The sequence below is a fragment of the Bufo gargarizans genome, chromosome 5 (assembly GCF_014858855.1).
Source record: "Bufo gargarizans isolate SCDJY-AF-19 chromosome 5, ASM1485885v1, whole genome shotgun sequence".
Lineage (NCBI taxonomy): Eukaryota > Metazoa > Chordata > Amphibia > Anura > Bufonidae > Bufo > Bufo gargarizans.
In genome coordinates, this window is record NC_058084.1 from 333,086,639 (window position 1) to 333,107,158 (window position 20,520).

The 20,520-nt window shown below is 43.8% G+C and overlaps 1 protein-coding gene across 3 annotated transcripts in view; it reads right to left on the reverse strand.

The window, feature by feature from the left end:
• The window catches only part of DTNBP1 (dystrobrevin binding protein 1), a 134,622-nt gene extending 114,964 nt beyond the window's left edge, over window positions 1–19,658 (reverse strand). For all 3 annotated transcript variants that reach the window (XM_044294241.1, XM_044294240.1, XM_044294242.1), the window contains exons 1-5: window positions 19,506–19,658; window positions 8,510–8,563; window positions 6,613–6,663; window positions 5,994–6,054; window positions 4,343–4,475 (exon numbers count right to left, since the gene is read on the reverse strand). In XM_044294241.1, coding sequence (XP_044150176.1) covers window positions 4,343–4,475; window positions 5,994–6,054; window positions 6,613–6,663; window positions 8,510–8,563; window positions 19,506–19,561 — 355 coding nt within the window. In that variant the 5' untranslated portion in view covers window positions 19,562–19,658. The remainder of the gene's footprint in view (window positions 1–4,342; window positions 4,476–5,993; window positions 6,055–6,612; window positions 6,664–8,509; window positions 8,564–19,505) is intronic.
• Between the last annotated feature and the right edge of the window lie 862 nt (window positions 19,659–20,520).

Below are 20,520 nucleotides of genomic sequence, written 5' to 3' on the forward strand. Positions count from 1 at the left end.
AGATAGGTCCCAGAACATGCACCGTGTGTTCTCCATGCAACGACTTAGAAGTTCTGAAAATAGTCAGAAGTCCCATGGCGGTGAATGGGAATGGAGAGTGCACTGTGTGCATATTGATGGCATACGCGATACGCCATCAATGTCGCAGATGGGCCAACTTTAAACACCCATCATTAAAATAGAAAAAAAAAAAAAATCTCCAAAAAGGCCACGTTTTTATTGTAGATTTAAAATGTATGGCTCAAATAAATATAGTTGGCAAATAACAGGTGACTTAAGAGCATTTTAAACAGGACCTGTCATCCGTTTTACTTATAGGAGCTAAATGCCTGTACTTGCGGGGTACCCCCCGCTGTTGCTGCTACAAAGTTTTTTTTAAACATCGCTCCTACGCCCTGCTGCGCCCTCCTGAAGTTTTCGCGCTCAGTATCCAAATACAGAGCATCGGAACAGGCAGGAGGAGACGCCAGAGTTTCTCAAAGGGAGTCTCGTTCTCCTTGGCTATGCCGCGATCCAATCACATCGGAGAGCGTCACAGCCAGGGAGGTTTTTCTTCCCTGGCTGTGACTCTCTCCGCTGTGATTGGAACGTGGTACAGCCAGGGAGAAGGAGACGCCCATTGAGAAACCCTGGAGTCTCCTCCTCCCTGTTCCGATGCTCAGTATTTAGATACTGAGCGCGAAAACTTCAGGAGGGCGCAGCGGGGGGGAAGGGGCGATGTTGAAAAAATGAAAAGAGAAAAAAAAAAAAACACAACACACACACACACACAACGGTGGCAGCATCAGTACAGGTACAGGTATTTAGCTCCTTGAAGTAAAACAGATGAAAAGTCTTCTTTAACCCACTATTGATGTAATTAGTTACATTTTAGCCTGAAATGGGAATCCGGGTTGTAGCAAGTTATCCCCTATCCACAGGAAGGTACGAATTGAGAGGTAGAGCATGTGCTTTGCCGCTCCATTCATCTCTATGACAGAAAATAGCTGAGTGCTGTACTCAGCTATCTCCGCAGCTCCCATAGAAATGAATGGAGCAGCAGGGGCCCTGTTCTTGTGATCACTGGGGGTCCCAGCAGTAGTACATCACCCATCTAATAGTTATCACTAGAGATGAGCGAAGAGATTTCGGGTGCTACATCCAAAGTCGCTTCGCTAAAAAATTTGTTGTTATAATACTGTATGGAGATTAGTCTTCATACAGTATTAGAATGTATGAGCTTAGTTAGTCACGAAATCGCGCGCAAAGCCGAATTCGGTTCTAAGTTTTGAAGTGGTTTTTCACTGTAATAATCAATTACCGAAGTTATTCAACGAAGTCTCGCACGTCTTTGTGAATAACTTACTTACAAATATTTTTGCAAACTGGGTTCTGATTGCGCTTCCGAAGCCTGTTTCGCTCATCTCTAGTTATCACCTATCCTGTGCTACAACCAGTATACCCCTTTAAGGACAGTAACATTTTCCCCCATTTGTATTCCAGTAGTCATAACGTCTTATATATAATGTATTAAATAACTTTCATTTATATTTTTGTGGGGGAAAGAAGAAATTTTTTTTAAAAAAATAATGCATTTCATTTTTAAAATAAAATGCAGCCAAGAATGATGCAAAGGCATGATGTGTGAACAGGTACAGTATTATTGAATAAGCTTTTATGGAGAAGCAAATAACTACAAAGCCAGGAGAAATACCATACACCTATTTCAGTGCTCCTCCTGACTGCCAGAAATCTTTTATATGAAAAGAAAGAAATATAATAGATATTCCTCTCTGGTGATAATCGGTATCGCTATTACTGAAATAAGTGGCATCACTAGAGAAGTGGTCTGGATATTTTACATTACAATTCAGATATGGAAAGGATGGGGACAGAGTAAAGAGGAAACTTTATTGAGGTCCATGTGTGTGGGGTGTAACTATTTGGTGTGACTTATTTGATGCTGTCATCTAGACACTGGCCAATATCTGGCATCAATGAACGGCCTAATTAGGCACACAGGGGTGATTAAATGAGCAAACGCATGTTCTCACTTCTCTATCGTCTCAGACTGAGGCCCCATGCACACGGCCGTGTTTCACAGCCGTGTGCGGGCCGTGGAACCGTGGCCTGTATCCCTCCTGAGAGCAGGAGCGCACGGCGTCACTGGTTGCTATGACGCTGTGCGCTCCCTGCTGCCGGCACAGTACAGTAATACACTGGTATAGATCATACCAGTGTACTACTGTATTGCGGCGGCAGCAGGGAGCGCACGGCGTCATAGCAACCAGTGACGCCGTGCGCTCCTGCTCTCAGGAGGGATCCAGGCCGCGGTTCCACGGCCCGCACACGGCTGTGAAACACGGCCGTGTGCATGGGGCCTGATGGAGAGAGGGATTGATAACCCAGAGAGAGAAGATCTAGGTCTCTTTCTGCTCCCACAGTCAGTCAGCCACTGCTCCCCTCCTCCTCCATTCTAGCTGAGGATCACAAGGAGGTGATGGACTGCTTTAACCTAAAATATGTAAGGCTACAACTGAGCAAGAGTCACATTCCTGGTTTGTGTTAAAAGTGACAATCTAAGTTTTAAAACAAGACAAGGATAGCAGTACTAGCTGCAGGTGCTCTAACTGGGATCCATGTCTTAGGACTGTGTTTCGGTCGTTTAGATTGTCAGCTTTAAAACAAGACCAAAAATGCTGCTTGAGCTCCGTTATACACTAAGAAAAAGTTATCCGAAGGGGGAGGGGGGGGGGGGGGGGGGTTTATAGGGGTTATCCACTTTATAGTTGAAATAGATGGATTGGCTCACTCTATCAATCACAACGCGAGGGTGCTCCCCCAAAAAAAGATATCCCCAATCTTTCAGAATAATTAGATACAAATAAAAATGACATGAGGGGCACACCTGCACCTAGAAATCACATGGAAGGCCAGCCAAAACGTATGTGTAACAATAGTTTTATTAAAACACACTATATGTACAGAATGTATATAAATATAAAGTGAGGATCCTCAACTTTCACATAAATCAATACGTAGACATAATAATTAAAATATCTGTGCAACAATTTAAAGTTGACTAAATGGTGCAGACTTGTTATATTTCGAATGCACAAGGTGGAGGCACACTGACTCTATTTAAAGTTCTGACTATGGTCAGTGGTGGTATCCAATCCTGATTGAAAATGTTTTCACAGCTTATATGGCTTGCTTTGCAGAAAAACCGCTCTATGTAGCTGGTATACAGTCTAATAATGCCGCACCTGTGTGGCCGGTAAAGGTGTTTATATGAACAGTCTTTATAGTGAGGTTTTTTCACAGCCCATATCTCTGAAACTGCTGTTAAACCGTACTTAATGTACCCACATTACTCACTGTTCTGATGTGGTACAATACCCGATCCTCCGTGCTTAGCGTAGCGTCCCACGTGTTACAGCATCGGTGGTCTGGGTTCCGGTCTGTTCTTTTTAACTGGCGAGCGGATTGTTGGGACAGGGTAAGCAGTGATTGAGACGCCGGGGTCAAACTTATTTGGGACCCGATGTAGATTTCGGCGTTGTTTAGTGTCTTTTAGTTCAAGGCACTTTGCCACTTCACCGCTTGTGTTCCTTTCTGTCCAATGTGTGGATAAGCGCTTCCGGAAGTTCTGTAGTGGTGCGCAGGTAAATCCGCTGCGGCTTTTTTCCTTTTTGGTTGAGACTTGTTACCAGACGCGTTTCGGAGTTGGCAGTGACTCCTTCCTCATTTTTATTGTTATCCACTTTATATTAACATTTTCAAAATGTGCCAGAGACACCTCCACACAAAAGGTTTGAAGACAAAATGTGTGTCGAGGTGAACGCAGGTTACTTGATCATTATTTACATGGGCTGGTATTTAAATTATACGTTTTTTTTGTCCTTACTATTATCTTTTTTTTTTTTTTTTTTTTTTTTTTTTTTAATGGGGCACTTTACTGTGTATGTATTAGGTAAGAACTAGTTTATCTCTTTATGCCAAGTTTATCTCTAAACTTGGTTTAGCCAGACTCATCTTTATTTTTATTATGTGATATATTTTCAATAACATTTGTTTTAACTTTTACATTATTTGCCTTTTTTTTTTTTTTAGCAATTTTTGAATTATAGAGAAGTTAGAAACAGCACTATATTCAGTTTACTAATCACTGTTTTTAAGGCACCTGCATCTTTGTCCCCAGCACAAGGAGGCATGAAGGTGTTTTTTGCCACTCTTCTTGCTGGTGATATGTCTACAGTTTGCGCAGTAAACTGGCTAAAAATATAATCATTCTAAGTTATCAGATGTGCTCTACAGAATTCAAGGATGGAAACATGAAATTCACATGTAAAAGTTAACCTACCAAGTTTAGCTGTCACTGATTCAAGATCCGCAAGGAAGACTGGTATGTTTTGCAGCTGCTCCTGTAGTTCCACCAAGCCACTTTTCTTCTTCTCCCAGTGAGCAGACAGCATCACCACCTCACTGTCTATTAGCTGGAAACATGAAACAAATAAAAATAAATAGCTTTTTAAATGTTGAAAACAATAAAACAAAAAGTTCAATATTCCATTGGAAACAAAAATGTGAAAATGTTAGGTCTAATGATACACCTACATTTATTCTGGAAACTTTATGCTGTGTAAGGGCATGGTAAGAAACGTCATCAGTGTAAATGCTGACACCTAGTGGCAGAAATAGTGCACTTTTCCATTACAACAAGACAACATCTCTAATTTACAGCCTGCTGTACCACTACTAACCCCTTAGTGAGCTGAACAATTTTTTAATTTTTTTTTCATTGTCGCATTCTAACAGCTGTAACTTTTTACATTTTCCATCGATATAGACATATGAGGTTTATTTTTTGCAGGACAAATTGTGGTTTTTAAAATGCGCCACTTGGGGGTACGCATAACTTACTGATTAACTTTTATTAACTCTTCTTGGGGAGCATAGGAAAAAAACAGCAATACTACCACTGAGTTTTTAACACTAAACTTTGTGGCCTTCCTTGTTTGGCATAAATACCATGAAAACTTTACTCTCTGGGTCAGTACGATTACAGCCATAACAAATATATACATTTTTTATTTTATTTTTATTTATTTTTTTTACTACTTTTTCACAATAAAAACTTTTTTTTTAAAAGAAGAAAATGTTTTTGCATTGTTAGGGCTTGATGTTTGCAGGACGACTTGTAGTTTTCTTTTGTATCACTTTGGGGGTACATAACACTTTTTATTCCATGTTTTTTTTTTGGGGTCTGGAAAATGAGCAAAACACAGCAATTGTGGTTTTTTTTTATTTTATTTTTTTTATTTACTGCGTTCACAATACCGGATAAATTAGATGATAAATGTGTAGTGCAGTTTGTTATGCTCATGGAGATATCAAATATGTGGAGGAGATTTTGATCACTGTTGTTCAACTTTTTTGGGTCGACAAGGTGACTAATAAAATGGCAAACTACGTGTTTTTAGAGGTTTCCCCCCCCCCCACCATTACAGCGTACACTGTGCAGGAACATACCCGATAGCATAATCGTGCACTTAAATGGTATTCTCATAAATAATATTTTCTCCTAAAAAAAAAAATAAAAAAAAAAAAATAAAAATCGATGGATTTGACTTGTAAAACAAAATCATTTCCTCATCCAAAATACCTTTATACAATGAAAACAAAAAAAAGGACTTGTTTTAGACACTGACGTTACATATGGCCTGGCGACACCTCATCAGAAGACAGACCGTACCAATGGGGTTTCTATTAGGTTACATTGTGACTTATACCTGTGTGACATTAAGATGGTTGTCAGGTGTGCTGCCAAACACACCTAATGATGGTAAGTGAGGGCACGCAGAAATCCAGAAGGTTTGGATTTCTGCTGACTGTTGCGTTTCAGGAAAATTGCAGGTCGCTACACAATCACATTCACAAATCATCAGGGCAATGTAGCACAGCAACATTGCCATCTTATATCGCATGCCTTAATTCACACTAGTAATATTTACCTCTCCAGCTTTAGCACATTCTTTTGCCCCTTTATGTAGTGCAGCCCAGGAATCTTCATACCTAGAAAAGAAAATATATGAGAGCAATCATAAAAACGCATGTCATAGTGGTAAGGTTTAAACTTCAAGCGCCAATATAAGAAGCTGCATTAGTACATCAACAATACAGATGACACTGACCTGATGACCATAAATTTATATAGACTTCATTATCATTTATTAAATCTTACGTTTGTGGGTCAAATAATGCATGGGGGACATATCACTGCTGCGGTCAGTAATTGGCTGCAGTAGTACAACTGACCCTCATCAAATCATATGTTAACGAGTGGGATGGGTGCAGCAGTGAGAGACGGAAGGAGCCGGAACCCAGCACAGCAGGTAAGTATGCTTCCCTACAGAAATGTGGTGGGAGGGACGAAAAGATTTTCAGTAGAGCAAACAATTTTTCTATCTTGGGTGCAAGGCACCGGCCGTGCCACTCTTCATAGCTTTCCTGTGTTGTGCTGTGTTTGGAACACTGCTTAAAAAGCTCAGCTAAATGCGGCTTCGGCAATATAGACCACTGCATTTCCTTTGCCGCCACATCAAAGGGATTCGATATTGGTGAAGCAATTACCTGCTAAGAACTTCTATCCCGGCTGGAAATTTCACAGAGTGTTCAGTTGGCCTATGAGTTTAGAAAGAAAACATTCATAAGTGGTTACTTCTTACATGAGGTACATAGAGATATTCTGACAACTGAGCCAGTCATTATACTACAGATTCAAGGCTATTCCCACTAGTCATGGATGGCATATACCTAGGATCATTGGGGGCACGACTGCCTTCACTACCACAGAACCGTTGAAAGAAGGGATGCAGCTATTTTGCCGCATAGCAGCTCTAAAACTACCCTGTGTGTTATGAGCCACCACAGAGCTTGGCTCTCCATGAATCATAATGTTATGGAATTTCCTAACTATCCTTATATTAAATTAGGGAATACCTCTATAAAGGTGACCTCTAGTCGCCACTATAAAGGATCAAAATAAAGTTCGTAACCTTATTCTTTCAGTAATTGCTAATTCTCCCACAATTCTGTGTAGCAGATCTAGGAACTGCACAGGTCATCTAGATAAGCTGTCTAGATACACAGTCAACTCACATTATGATGACCACTTTCTACTTTCGATGTTGGCAGCGCATAGCTCATGAAGTGACGTGTCATGGGCTGGCTTGGAGGGTATATAAAAAGGTGTGCGATAGGCTGCTTGCAGACATATCGCTCATTGCTGACAATGGTAAAAAAAGGGGGATTTACCAGAGTTGCAAAAAGGGATGATTATTGGCTTTCAGGCCAAGAGTGGCAGTATTTCTGAACCGTTCGTGTGCCGCTGTGGTGAAAGTGTATTGTGAGAGGACAAATGGCACCATTGAGAATAAACATGGAAACTGTGGAGCACCACTTGATTGAGTGGTGAGATGTGAACATCGCTATGAAGGTGTGCAAGGGCGGATCGACATGCTACAGTGGAGCAAATCACTGCCAAAATGAACCAGGGGGCTACCAGACGTGTGTCTAAAAAACAGCTCAACAAAGCCTACCGCGTATGGAGCCCCGAAGTACATGGATGGTCACTGCACCTCTGCTAATGAAGATGCATTGGTAGAAAAGGTTTCGATTTTCACTAAAGTACTGGAAATGGACCTCCACTGATTAGCAAAGTATTGCCTTCTCTGATCAGTAATGTTTTCTGTTTCATAAAACAGATAGTTGAGGTGTCAGGCGAAAAACATCAGAGAACAAACACCCATCAACCACTGCTGGAAGAACACAAGTTCTGGGGAATGTTTTCATGGCATGGGCCCACTTATCCATGTGGAAGGCTATCCCAACTGATTTGGGTATGAATCCATCTCTGTAGATCACGCACACCCATATATGCTTATTGTTTTCCCTAGGGGCAGATGGAATCTTCCAGCAAGACAATGCGACATGTCACACGGCTAGAAATGTCCAACCTTGGTTGTAAGAGCATGACCAAGGCTTCCAAGTAGTACCCTGGCCCCCTATTTCCCCAGACTTGAACCCAATTGAGCATCTGCGGGACCACCTTGATCATGGTGCTCCTTCTATGGATCTTCCCCCATGCTCCCTCCAGCAGTGGTGGGATGCAGTGCAGTCAGCATGGATCCAGATACCTGTGCCAACCTACCAGGACATTGCTCAGTCACTACCAGCCTCTCTAGCTGCTGTCCGTGCTGCACATAGCGTTACTCTGGACATTAGCTGGTGGCCATAACAACATGACTCTCTATATAGCCAGTATAAACCCCTCTTTTGTACTTTTGCTCCCCGCACCAGTTCTGAGTGCTGAATGCTGCTGCAGAACAAGGCATTACCTTCTATAGTCTGGGCTATTGCAGGTATATATATTTAATGGGTGCAGCCACCTTTAATATAGCAGGAGAAGACAAGAGCTGCTGCAGGGGGGACCACCAAGATAAAAGGAAACACATTTTTTTATTTGTACCTGTGCTGCTTTTTGATCTTCACATCTCTTGATTTGTCACCCAAACTTTTCAACCTGCAATTGAAACATTAAAATAAGCTTTAAACCCTAGAGGCAAGAAAAAGCTTTCAGCTCCTTTCATACAGTTGTGGACTGCTGGACATCAGCATATTTAGTTTTTTTTCCATTGTAGACCTTACAGTAGGCCAAATATCAGTGAAGACAGAACGCAAGCGCCTGGAGTGGTGCAGATATTTTCCACGTGAGAAGATAAGAGTTATGTATACTGAAAGTTCATCATGCAGTGGAAAATATGAGTATGAATGTGACTGACTTCAGTAAACAGCACAACGAGAAAATAAGCACCCATGAAAAAAGGAAAAACTTGACCCAGACAACCAATATTTGTTCTGCCTCCACCATGTGAGAGTGTTTTCCACATACATACCGCCCAGTGATTGGGCTCTGCATATTTAATGTGGCAGGTTCCCTTTAAGGGTAAAGCTAGATTTCGGGAAACCTGGGGCATAACTGCATGAAATGCAGCAGTTTTATTAGAACGGTGTTCAGATATGCTTTGAGCTACAGAAGGCTGAACATTAGGGTGTGGGTTTAGTTGACACTTTGTTGTCAGACCAAGTGGTTTGTAAGAATAGATGAGATTACAAAAGACAAGTACTCATTTCCAGAAAATGAGTTACACAGCAGGTATTGGGCAAGGATACATAAAAGTCAGACAGGTGCCGATCCCAAAGGCGAGATCCGCACCCATCTCCAGAATGGGGCCTCTGAGGTGCGTGGCCACCCTCACTTCTCTGCTAGCTGAGCGCTGGCTCTCAGAGGATGGCAACACAAACCGTTGTTTTTCTCATAAAACACACACACAGTACTGTGCGAAAGTGTTAGGCAGGTGTGCAAAAATGGTGCAAGTAAGAATGTTTTCCAGAATAGAAGTGTTTATTTTTTAGCAGTTAACAAAATGCTAAGTGAATGAACAAAAGAGAAATCTAAATCCAATCAACATTCGGCGAGAACGCCCTTTGCCTTCCAAACATCATCAGTTCTTCTAGGAACACGTGCACACGGATTTTGATGGCACTCCGCAGGGAGGTTGTTACAAAGATCTCAGTGGATTGAGGTTTGCTCATATCCTTCTGTCTGACAGACCATGCCTTTGTGGAGGCCATATCATCACTTCCAGGACACCTTGTTCTTCTCTACACTGAAGATAGTTGTTGGGGCGCTTTCACACAAAGTCAGGTCATTAAAAACGGACACAGTTTTCCTTGGCCACTTTGCATCAGGGCATGCATTCATTTTCTGGCCATATATCCGTTTTTAATTGGCATTTTGCATCAGCCATTAAAAACGCATGTACCGTAGTGCATTGTTTTTTTTTGTTTTTTTACATCGCAAGTGTCAATGTGCATTGAAGAGGATGAGTTTTTTTTATTATAATTTTTTTAACCTTTGAATGGCTTCTCTTTTAAAACAGTGTACCCGTTTTTAACAGCAGTTAAAAATGATCCCATTTATTTCAATGGGGTCCATCTGGCCATGGGCAAATTGGGACATGTCCTATTTTTTGACGGCCACTATATGCGATTAGCTGCACAGACTTCAATTGGTTCTAAAAATGGTTACTCAATTGTCCATCACATAGCCAGTTTTCCTGTTCGCGTGAATGCAGCATTAAAGGGGTTATGGAATAGCACAAATACCCCCAACAACACCTGGGCCCTTCCTATAGACTATGCTTACCCGATCCCCGGCACCTGTGTCCCTCTGGAACCCTGCACGGCCACCGCTGCATCTCCCCGTGGCGTTGTTGGGGGTCTTTGTACTACCGGATAACCCCTTTTATGACAATAGCTGTATGTTTGGGGTCATTGTCCTGCTGCAGAATACATTTGGAGGAATTCAGACACCTCCTTGTTGGTACTGCATGATAAATAAGGATCTGCCTGCAACAAACTGCCTTCTGTCCAGACTCATTAGTCCAGAGCATCTGCTGCCATTTTTCTGCACCCTGTGTTCCTATGTTTTCATGCATAGTTGAATCACTTGGCATTGTTTCCACATCGAAGCTATGACTTGGGTGCAAATCTTCAATTTAGACCACTTCTGCCCAGAGTTCTCCGAATAGTAGATGGGTGTACTTGGGTCCCGCTGGTTTCTGACAGCTCTGAGCTGATGGCAATGCTGGACACCTTTTGAAATCCAAGGGAAGTACATGATAGGTTTTTCATCTGCTGCACCAAGCTTCCTTGGCCAACCAATCCATCTACGGTCCTCAACGTGGCCCGTCCATTTGTGCTTCTTCAAAAGAGCTTGGCAGACAGATACTTATTTATCATGAAATACCATCGGGGAGACGTCTGATTGGTACCAATTTATTCTGCAGCAGGACAATGACCCCAAACATACAGACAATTTCATTAAGAACTATCCTCAGTGTAAAGAAGAACAAGGAGTCCTGGAAGTGAAGATATGGCCCCTAGAGAGACCAGATCCTAACAACATCAAGTCTGTCTGGGACTACATGAAGAGACAGAAGGATTTGAGCAAGCCTACATCCACAGATCTGCGGTTAGTGCTCCAAGACGTTTGGAACAACCTCCCTGCCGAGTGCCATCAAAATATGTGTGCAAGTAAGTGCACCTAGAAGAAATGATGCCGTTTTGGAGGTAAAGGGGTATCCTACCAAATATTGATTTGACCTAGGCCTCTTTCACACGGGCATCATGGATTTGGGCCGGATAAGATGCGTGTGTGTCGCGGGAAAATGTGCGATTTTAATGCGTTTTGCACGCGCATGAGAAAAATCAGCATGTTTGGTACCCAGACCCGAACGTGTTGTGTAGATTTTATTATTTTCCCTTATAACAACATGGTTATAAGGAAAAATAATAGCATTCTTAATACAGAATGCATAGTAGAATAGGGCTGGAGGGGTTATGCAAAACAGAGAACAAACCACGCATGCATAGCGTTCTCTCCATTCACTGCTATGGGACTTCCGCTATTTTCAGATGTTCCATGGTAGGAAACGGAGAGTGGCCGTGCATGCACAGCTTGTTCTCCATTCATTTCGGGGCCCCGTTCTTGATATAGGATTTGGTGTCAGAGATGGAGCCCGTACCTATCAGACACTTATGGTATATCCTATCGAGATGCACTTTTCACCAACAATATCTTTTATTGAGAGGGAAAGGATTTCCATAAATATACATTACAAAAAAATAAAATAAAAAGAAAATAACATCTTTATTAGTAAGTCAACCTGATATCACAGACACGGACATCAGTGCCAGAGTAGAAGTAGAAATTATTGCACGTCCTCCATTTCACACAAAAATCCGCGACTCTTTGACGCTTTGTTAAAAGTGGGTGGGGCCTAAGCGGCCTAGTACATTTATCATTAGTCAAGTTAGTTGTCTAGTGCAAGTAATGCCTGAAACGTACACAAGCTCCCATCATCTCACGTAGCTTTCAGATTCTGGCTCATGAACCAGCCAGGTTGCACCAAAATGATTAACCCCTTTAGTGACCACACAGATTTTTTTCATCATCACTTTTCAAAAAGCTATAACTTTATTGTTTTCTCATCAATGAACCTGCATGAGGGCTTATTTTTTGCAGGACAAGTTATAGTTATAAAATGCACCATTTTTGGGTACATACAATCATTGATTAAAGCCAGCTGTCTAGCTTGAACCCCCCCCCCTTGTTTACATCAGGCGTATTAGTGGTCACTAAGGGGTGGCATGCATCTCTTAGGATACTTTCAAATATGCGTCATTGCTGTCCGATTTTGAGATCCGACGCGAGATCTCAATATAATAGCAAAACGCATCTATTTGAATAATACAACCAGCTGCATCCGTTCAGGACGGATCCGGTTGTATTATATAAAAAAGGAACATACCGGATCTGACACTAAAACCACTGTAAGTCAATGGGTGCTGGATCCATTTTTTTCATGTCCGACATGCTTTACATGTTTTTTTGGTGCCAGATCCGGCATGATCAGCTTCCCATGCTGCACACAAAAACGGTTTTGTGTCCAGCGTGGGAACACAACAAACCGGAACGGAATGCATTCGGATGCACTCTATTCAGTTTTTTCCCCCATTAAAAATGAATGCATTAGAATGGATCTCACCCAATGTGTCCCTATAAATACAGAAAGGTGTGAAAATAAGCTCATCTGTATTGTATTACGACATTAAAGAAGTTACGTTAGTCAGCCTAAAGTCACAATTTATTCATCCAGATCAACCCATCCTTCCCGTTTAAAATGAGGTGTGAAGGATTACAGCGGGCAAGCTCCTACAGGTTCACACATGTTTCTATAGCAAGACAGAAAATTCATTTAAGTGCCTGCAAATGCTGAGAAGTCCTACAAGAACCTGGCTTTCACACTTGCAGCAGGACGGATCCGACAGGCTGTTCACCATGCCGGATCCGTCCTGCCGCTATTTCGCCGTGCCGCCGCTCCGTCCCCGTTGACTATAATGGGGACGGGGCGGAGCTCCGGCGCAGCACGGGGAAAGCTGCCGGACTAAAAAGTCCTGCATGCCCGACTTTTTAGTCCGGCGGCTTTCGCCGTGCTGTGCCGGAGCTCCGCCCCCGTCCCCATTATAGTCAATGGGGACGGAGCAGCGGTCCGGCGAAGTAGCGGCAGGGCGGATCCGACATGGTGAACAGCCTGTCGGATCTGTCCTGCCACAAGTGTTAAAGTACCCTAAGGCTGGGTTCAGACCTGAGCGTACTGACCTGAGCGCTCTGTATGCGCGATTCTCCGGCGTCTCACATACGCGGCTCCGGTAGTATGCAAACGCCCATTGTCGCGCGTTCCCGGAAGTCTATGTACGGGAACGCGCGACAAGACGCCCCAAAGAAGCTCCTGTACTTCTTGGGGCGTCGGGCGTTTTACAGCGCGATCGTACACACTGTTAAACGCTCAGGTGAGAACCATTCCCATAGGGAATCATTGGTTCTTGCCTGCTGAGCGTTTTACAGCGCGTAGAAACGCGCTGTAAAACGCCCTAAGTACCAAGTCCACTGCCAGCGGCAAGCCTTTTTAAGGGCTCCAGAACATGGCTGTATTATGGATACTTACAAACTTGACAGAAAACAAAATTGAGGCATGCTTCTACCGACTGTCTGTATAGAGCTATGGAGTCTGATGGAACCTATACTCTCCTCCAGCGCAGAAAGTACACGGTCTGCGGAATCTGGTCAGGTCAGAGATGTCGTGCTTAGGTTAAGGCCTCACACACACGACCGTACCCATTTTGCGGTCCACAAACCGCAGGTCTGTGTATCACCCACGTTTTTTTGCGGACCCATTGACTTCCATGGGCCCACATGATGATCTGTGTGCTTTCCTCATCCATAGGTCTGTTCTGGAAAAATATAAAATATGTCCTATACTTGGCCGCAAAATACAGACCATGGACTCATTTAAATCAATGTGTCTGCAAAAAAGAGGGATGCAACACAGATGGTATCCGCAATCTGCAGACCGCAAAATACATATGGTCGTGTGCATGAGGCTTGTTTTACAGTGACATGATTGGCCGGGAAAAGCGGCTGGACCTCCCAGGCCGACTGTGCTCCCCTGAATTGGCTATCATGGTGTTTTATGATGCAGTCAGTTCAAATCTGATCACAGATCTCCTTTACTGTGTTCACAAGAGATCCATGAGAAGATGACTGACCATCATAAAACACTAGGAGGCGGTCAGCTCAGAGGCAGTGGCTGGCCTGGGAGAACCGGCAGACACGCGGCCGATTATGTTCGAATGGAAAAGCTCTTAGGCCATTTTTACACAATCTGAACTAGTGGAGAGGAACCTACAGAAAAAAAGAACAACCAAAACAGGGGGGGGGGGGGGGGGGGATCTGACAAGTGACAACTGCAGACTGCATACAAGTCAATTCACTGCTTTAGACTACAGCTGTAGCTCAATAAAAAAATTCTACAAAAAGTTTATGTATAGTAAAGCCTAAGGGCTCATGCACACAAACGTGTGGTCCGTGCCCAGGCTGCAGACCGCAAATAACGGTCCACAATGCACAGGCACCGGCTGTGTATTTGCCGTTTGCAGATGTGGACCTATTCACCGCAACATTCAGTAAGCACCAGAAAAAAATAGAACATGTTCTATTTTTTTGCGTTACGTAGGCACTAATCGAATCCAGTCCGTGTCTCTGCTCCACATCTTGCGGACTGCAGACCCATTCAAGTGAAAGGGGCCACGTCCGTGATACAGAGGGCACATGGCCGGTGCCTGTATTAGGATTATTTATTATTAAAGCGCTATTCATTCCATGACGCTGTACAATAAGCATGAACAAGACGAGTTACAGACTGGTACAGAAGGAGAGAGGGTTCTCCCGCGAGGGCTTACAGTCTACAAGTATATGTCGCGGCCGGGATAGCAGAGTAGAGGTGATCCGATAGAAATTAATAGGAAGGCCGTGCGAGAGACTTTTTATTTATTTTTCCCCACTCGCGCAGCACTCCCATTCATTTCTATGGGATAACCGCTACTCTGGTATCCTGGCTGCTACACATTTTGTGCAACTAGTGTCGCCGTACCCTTACGCTGGGTTCACACCTGAGCATTCGCGATGGAGCGCTCTGTATGCGCGATTGTACGGGCATTAGCAATCGCGCATACAGAGACAAGCGAACGCCCATTGTCGCGCGTTCCCGCTGAAGTCTATGTACGGGAACGCGCGACAAGACGCCCCAAAGAAGCTCCTGTACTTCTTGGGGCATCGGGCGTTTTACAGCGCGATCGTACGCGCTGTAAAACGCTCAGGTGAGAACCATTCCCATAGGGAATCATTGGTTCTTGCCTGAGCGTTTTACAGCGCGTAGGAAAGCGCTGTAAAACGCTCAGGTGTGAACCCAGCCTTAGGCCTCTGACAGATCGGCTCCGGATGTGTTCAGTGAATCTCGCACCATTTTGCAAGCAAGTTCAGTCAGTTTTGTCTGCAATTGCGTTCAGTTGTTCACTTTTTTCTGCGAGGGTGAAATGTGTTTTGATGCGTTTTTCCTGCAAGTGATCAAAAACCTGAAGGTTTACAAACAACATCTCCTAGCAACCATCAGTGAAAAACGCATTGCACCCGGACTTGCTTGCGGATGCAAGTGTTTTTCACTGAAGCCCCATTGACTTCTCTGGGGCCAGGGCTGCGTGAAAAACGCAAAATATGGCTACATGCACACGACCGTATGTGTTCTGCGGTCCGCAAAAAAAATTAAAAATTAAAAACAAAAACGGATGACATCTGTATGCCATTGTTTTTTTTTTTGGGCGGATCCATTGAAACAATGCCTAAAACGGACAAGAATAGGACATGTTCTAATTTTTTTCCGGGCTACGGAAAGGACATACAGATGCGGATAGCACATGGTGTGCTGTCCGCATTCTTTGCAGACCTATTGAAATGAATGGGTCCGCATCCTATCTGCAAAAAACGGAACGGACACGGAAACAAAATACATTCGTGTGCATGAGGCTTATAGAACATGCTGCGCAGAACTGATGCGTAGAAAAAAACAAAACAAAAAAAAACAGACCCATTGAAATGAATGGGTCAGGATTCAGTTGCGGGTGCTATGCGTTCACGTCACGCATTGCACCCGCATGGAAAACTCGCTCGTGTGAAAGAGGCCTTAGGGTACTTTAGCAATTCAGCCACACACTTCAGAAAAAACCTGCAGTGGAAACTGACCTCTGCTACAGAGTTTAAGGCTACATGCACACGACCGTATGTGTTTTGCAGTCCGCAAATTGCAAATCCGCAAAAAAGACGGATGATGTTCCGTATGGCATCCGTTTTTTTGCAGATCCATTGTAATAATGCCTATCCTTGTCGGCAAACTAGAAAAAAATAGGATATGCACTATTTTTTTTTGCGGAGCAACGGAACGGACATACTGATGCAGACATACTGAATGGGTCCGCATCCTATCCGCAAAAAAACCCCCCAAAAAACGGAACGGACACGGAAACCAAATACGGTTGTGTGCATGAGGCCTCAGTCTGCAGCGTGTCAGTTTATTCTGTGGATTTTCATTGCAGATTCCACTCTTTGCAATGTCAGGAGGAAAATCTGTTTCAAATCAGTAGCATTTTCACAAACAAAAAACTATAAAAATGTGGTTTCGTCGCAAGGATACTGACCTGGAGAATGAAGGTCACAAGTCAGCTTTACTGCATAGGTGACACGGTAGAAATAAAACCCATAAAATTGTGGTGTAATTGAGTTTTTTTTTTTTTTTTTTTTTTTTTACAGCTTCCCACTATGTTGTAAGGTGCCATTAAAAAGTACAACTGTCCCTCAAAAAACAAGCCCTTAATCAATTTTGTGAATGGGAAAAAAATATATATATATAAAATTATGGCTCTGGAAAGGTAGGGAGTAAAAATCAAAAATGCAAAAACAGAAAATCGCCGGGTGCAGAAGTTGGTAACCTGCGCAGGAATTCTAGTAGAACCCCCAACATCCATCGGACAGACAGAAGCTGCCTGAACATTGTATAGTGCAGTGTTTCCCAACCAGCGTGCCTCCAGCTGTTGCAAAACTACAACTCCCAGCATGCCTGGACAGCCTTTGGCTGTGCGAGCATGCTGGGAAGTGTAGTTTTGCAACAGCTGGAGGCACACTGGTTGGGAAACACTGGTATAGTGGCTGCACTGCTCAATCGATGAATGGCATACTGGGTATCATCACACACACCACCGTATGGGGCGATACTCTGTGTTACAGCGGGTATGGCTGCTGCACACCTTTAGGCCAGGGCTCCATATTATCTACAATATGTGGTGGTCACACGCAAGGTGACAATCCAAGCCACCATGTGATACGGTAGTAACCTTGGCGGAAGGCCTGAAACTTGATTACTGTGATAACCTCCAAACATCCAGCCGTGTGACAGCGAACGGCAGACACAAATGTGTTCCCAGAGGCCACCGCGCCAAGCTACTAAATCACTGCCGCATCCTGGACTTTGCTCACAGCATGCTTATGGCCCGCTTAACCCCTTCCTGACACAGAAGTTTTCCATTTTTGCGTGGAGGCATAACTATCTTTCTTGTTTGTTTTGTGGGACAATTTGTACTTTCTATTGGCACCATTTAAGATTCAATAGGATGTAGTGGAAAGCTGGAAAAAACTTCTAAATGGGGAGGGAACTGGGGAAAAAAAATAATAATTCTGCAACAGTTTTATGGATTTCATTTTTATGCCATTACCTATTCGGTAAAACTGATCTATCCCCTTCATTCTCTGGGTCAGTACGATTAGGGTCCATTCACATGTCCGTAGAGTATTGCGGATACGCAATACACCCGGCCGGCACCCCCATAGATCTGCCTATCCTTGTCCGAGAGAATAGGACACGTTCTATTTTTTTGCGGAGCCACGCTCCAAAAATGCGGTTGCGGAGAGCTCTCCACAGCCATTCCTGCCCTATTGAGAATGAATGGGTCCGCATCCGTTCCAGATATTGTGGAACGGATGCGGATGAGTGAAAGGACCCTTACAGCGATAACCAAATTTTATCATTTCTCGTCTGGTTATCCAATATCTAAAATACCCCTCCCAATGCCTGGGCCCCTTGTATGGATTATACTTGCCTCGGCACCCGCATCGCTCCGGATCCCTGCACGGCCGCCGCTGCATCTCCCTGTCGCTCGGATGAAAACATCCAGCATGGGGGGTGCTGCCAATAGCTGAGGCGGTGACCCTTGAGGCTGGTCCCTGTTGCGGCCTGCTATTGGCTGAAACCCCCGTCGCAGGATGTTTTGATCCAAGCAATGGGGAGATGCAGCGGCGGACGTACAGGGATCCGGAGCGACGCGGGTGCCGAGGCAAGTATCATCCATACAAGGGGCCCAGACATTGGAAGGGATATTTTAGATATTGGATAATATTTTATTTTTTTCTTTGCATCGCCATATTTTGTATGTTTACACATGGAGCTGAGGCATTTTTTTGTGGGACATCTGTAGTTTTTATTGACACCATTTGATCACTTTTTATTTGTTTTCTTAGGGGAGGTGAAGCAAAAAAAACTAAAAAAAAAAAAAAAAAAAACGAAGAATCAGCCATTGCGAATTTCATTTTCTATTCTGCTGCTCACCGTACGGGATAAACACATTTCTATTTTAATAGTACAGTCATTTTGGGACACGGCGATGCCCCTGATCTTTATAGGGAAAGGATGGTGATCTGAATTCATTTTTTCATTATTTTAAAAACTTTTTTTTTTACTTTTTTTGTCTGATCGCATCCACTTTGCTGGGATCAGCAGCATATCCGTCCCATATACTGTAGCTCACACGGTTTTGCAGAGGCAACTAAACCGGTTCCCTGTGGCATTCGTCCAGTTACTGCGCCAAGCATTCTACGGCATAAGACCCTGTGTGAACAAGGACTTTCCATTTATCTCTAAAGGGGTTATATGGAAATGAGATATCACATGGTACATGGCAGCCTCTTTAGAACCATCTCCCCATTCATTGCTCGGCTAGGTTTATCTCAAGCTGCCAGCTTAGGGGGCGTGTCCTGTCTGCTGCAGATGGAACTGAGCATGTGCGGCCATCTCAGTGAGCAGGACAGAGAAATTAGAAAAACAGCAAACAGCAGGTGGCGCTATACAGCTAGATGTCACTGAATAACTCAGCAGCTATACACAATTTGTAATGACATGCAATTATAAAAATATTCAGATCCAGGTGCTGGTTTGAAGAATATTTTTGATTGGACAAATATTTTAAAAAAAAACACTGCTTATGTATTCCCATCAGCCTGGTTGGTGGGCAGAAAATACAGAGCAGGATTTTAGGTTTTAAATCAATAAAAAAAAACTGCCGTTGCTCTGACAACTTGCAGCTGCCCAGCCCTGACCACAACAGTTACACAAACCAGCCATTGCAACATGTGACCTGCAGCCAGTCCCAGTATCATCCATGCCACAGCACACATTTACCCGCTGGTCAGGTCCTGCTGCACGGTGAGCAGCCGCTCCCTCAGGTTCTCAAACATCCTGCTGCGACAGGGGACATGCGTCAGCCGTGCGCCTCTGCGGTGCCGCCGCTGCAGCTTACCCTCTAGCGACAAGCGGGGATGTTTTTCCTCACAGCGTCACAGTCACAAGGAGGGAGGCGGGGCCGGAAAAGCAGCTCGCCCCGCCCACTCAGGCGCTGCTCACGCGGTTTTCTTTGGGTCAGGCTAGTGAATGGCACGCTTCTGACGCTAGAGGGCAGCACAACCCGTGGAAAGGCTGCTGCTGGTTTCATGATGTCTCTGCTACTTCCCCAAATTTTGTAATAAGGCGCCATGATGCCGACTATAAGATACAATTACATAGATAATTCCTACTACCGTACAAAATACGTGCTGGTTCCTACCAAAGGAAACATAAAGCCTTCAGTGCATTTTAAAAATAGGAAAATAGGTTTTTAATATCTATCTCTTGCTGTTCCATACCTAGAGCCGGATGCTGTTCTGCTGTCAGGTCCTGACAACTTGTCCCCTTCTGATTCCTGTCAGGAGCCATGTTGTCACAATGTCTTTACGCCACGTGAATGGCATAAAAGTATCATAAATGCCAAATTGGCAACATAATTTGTGAACTTTTGTGACACCTTTCAAAAGGGGGTAGGCCGCAGCCTTCGAGATTTAGGTTACATACACACGACCGTATGTGTTTTGCGGTCTGCAAATTGCGGATCCGCAAAAAAAAAAAAAAAAAATGACATCTGTATGCCATACGTTTTTTTTTTGTGTGGATCCATTGTAACAATGCCTAAAACGGACAAGAATAGGACATGTTTTTTTTTTTATTGCGGGGCTACGGAACGGACATACGGATACAGACAGCACACGGAGTGCTGTCCGCTTTTTTTGCGGACCCATTGAACGGAACAGACACGGAAACAAACAACGTTCGTGTGCATGTAACCTATGGAACATGCTGCGTTTTTCACGTGACGCAGAACTGA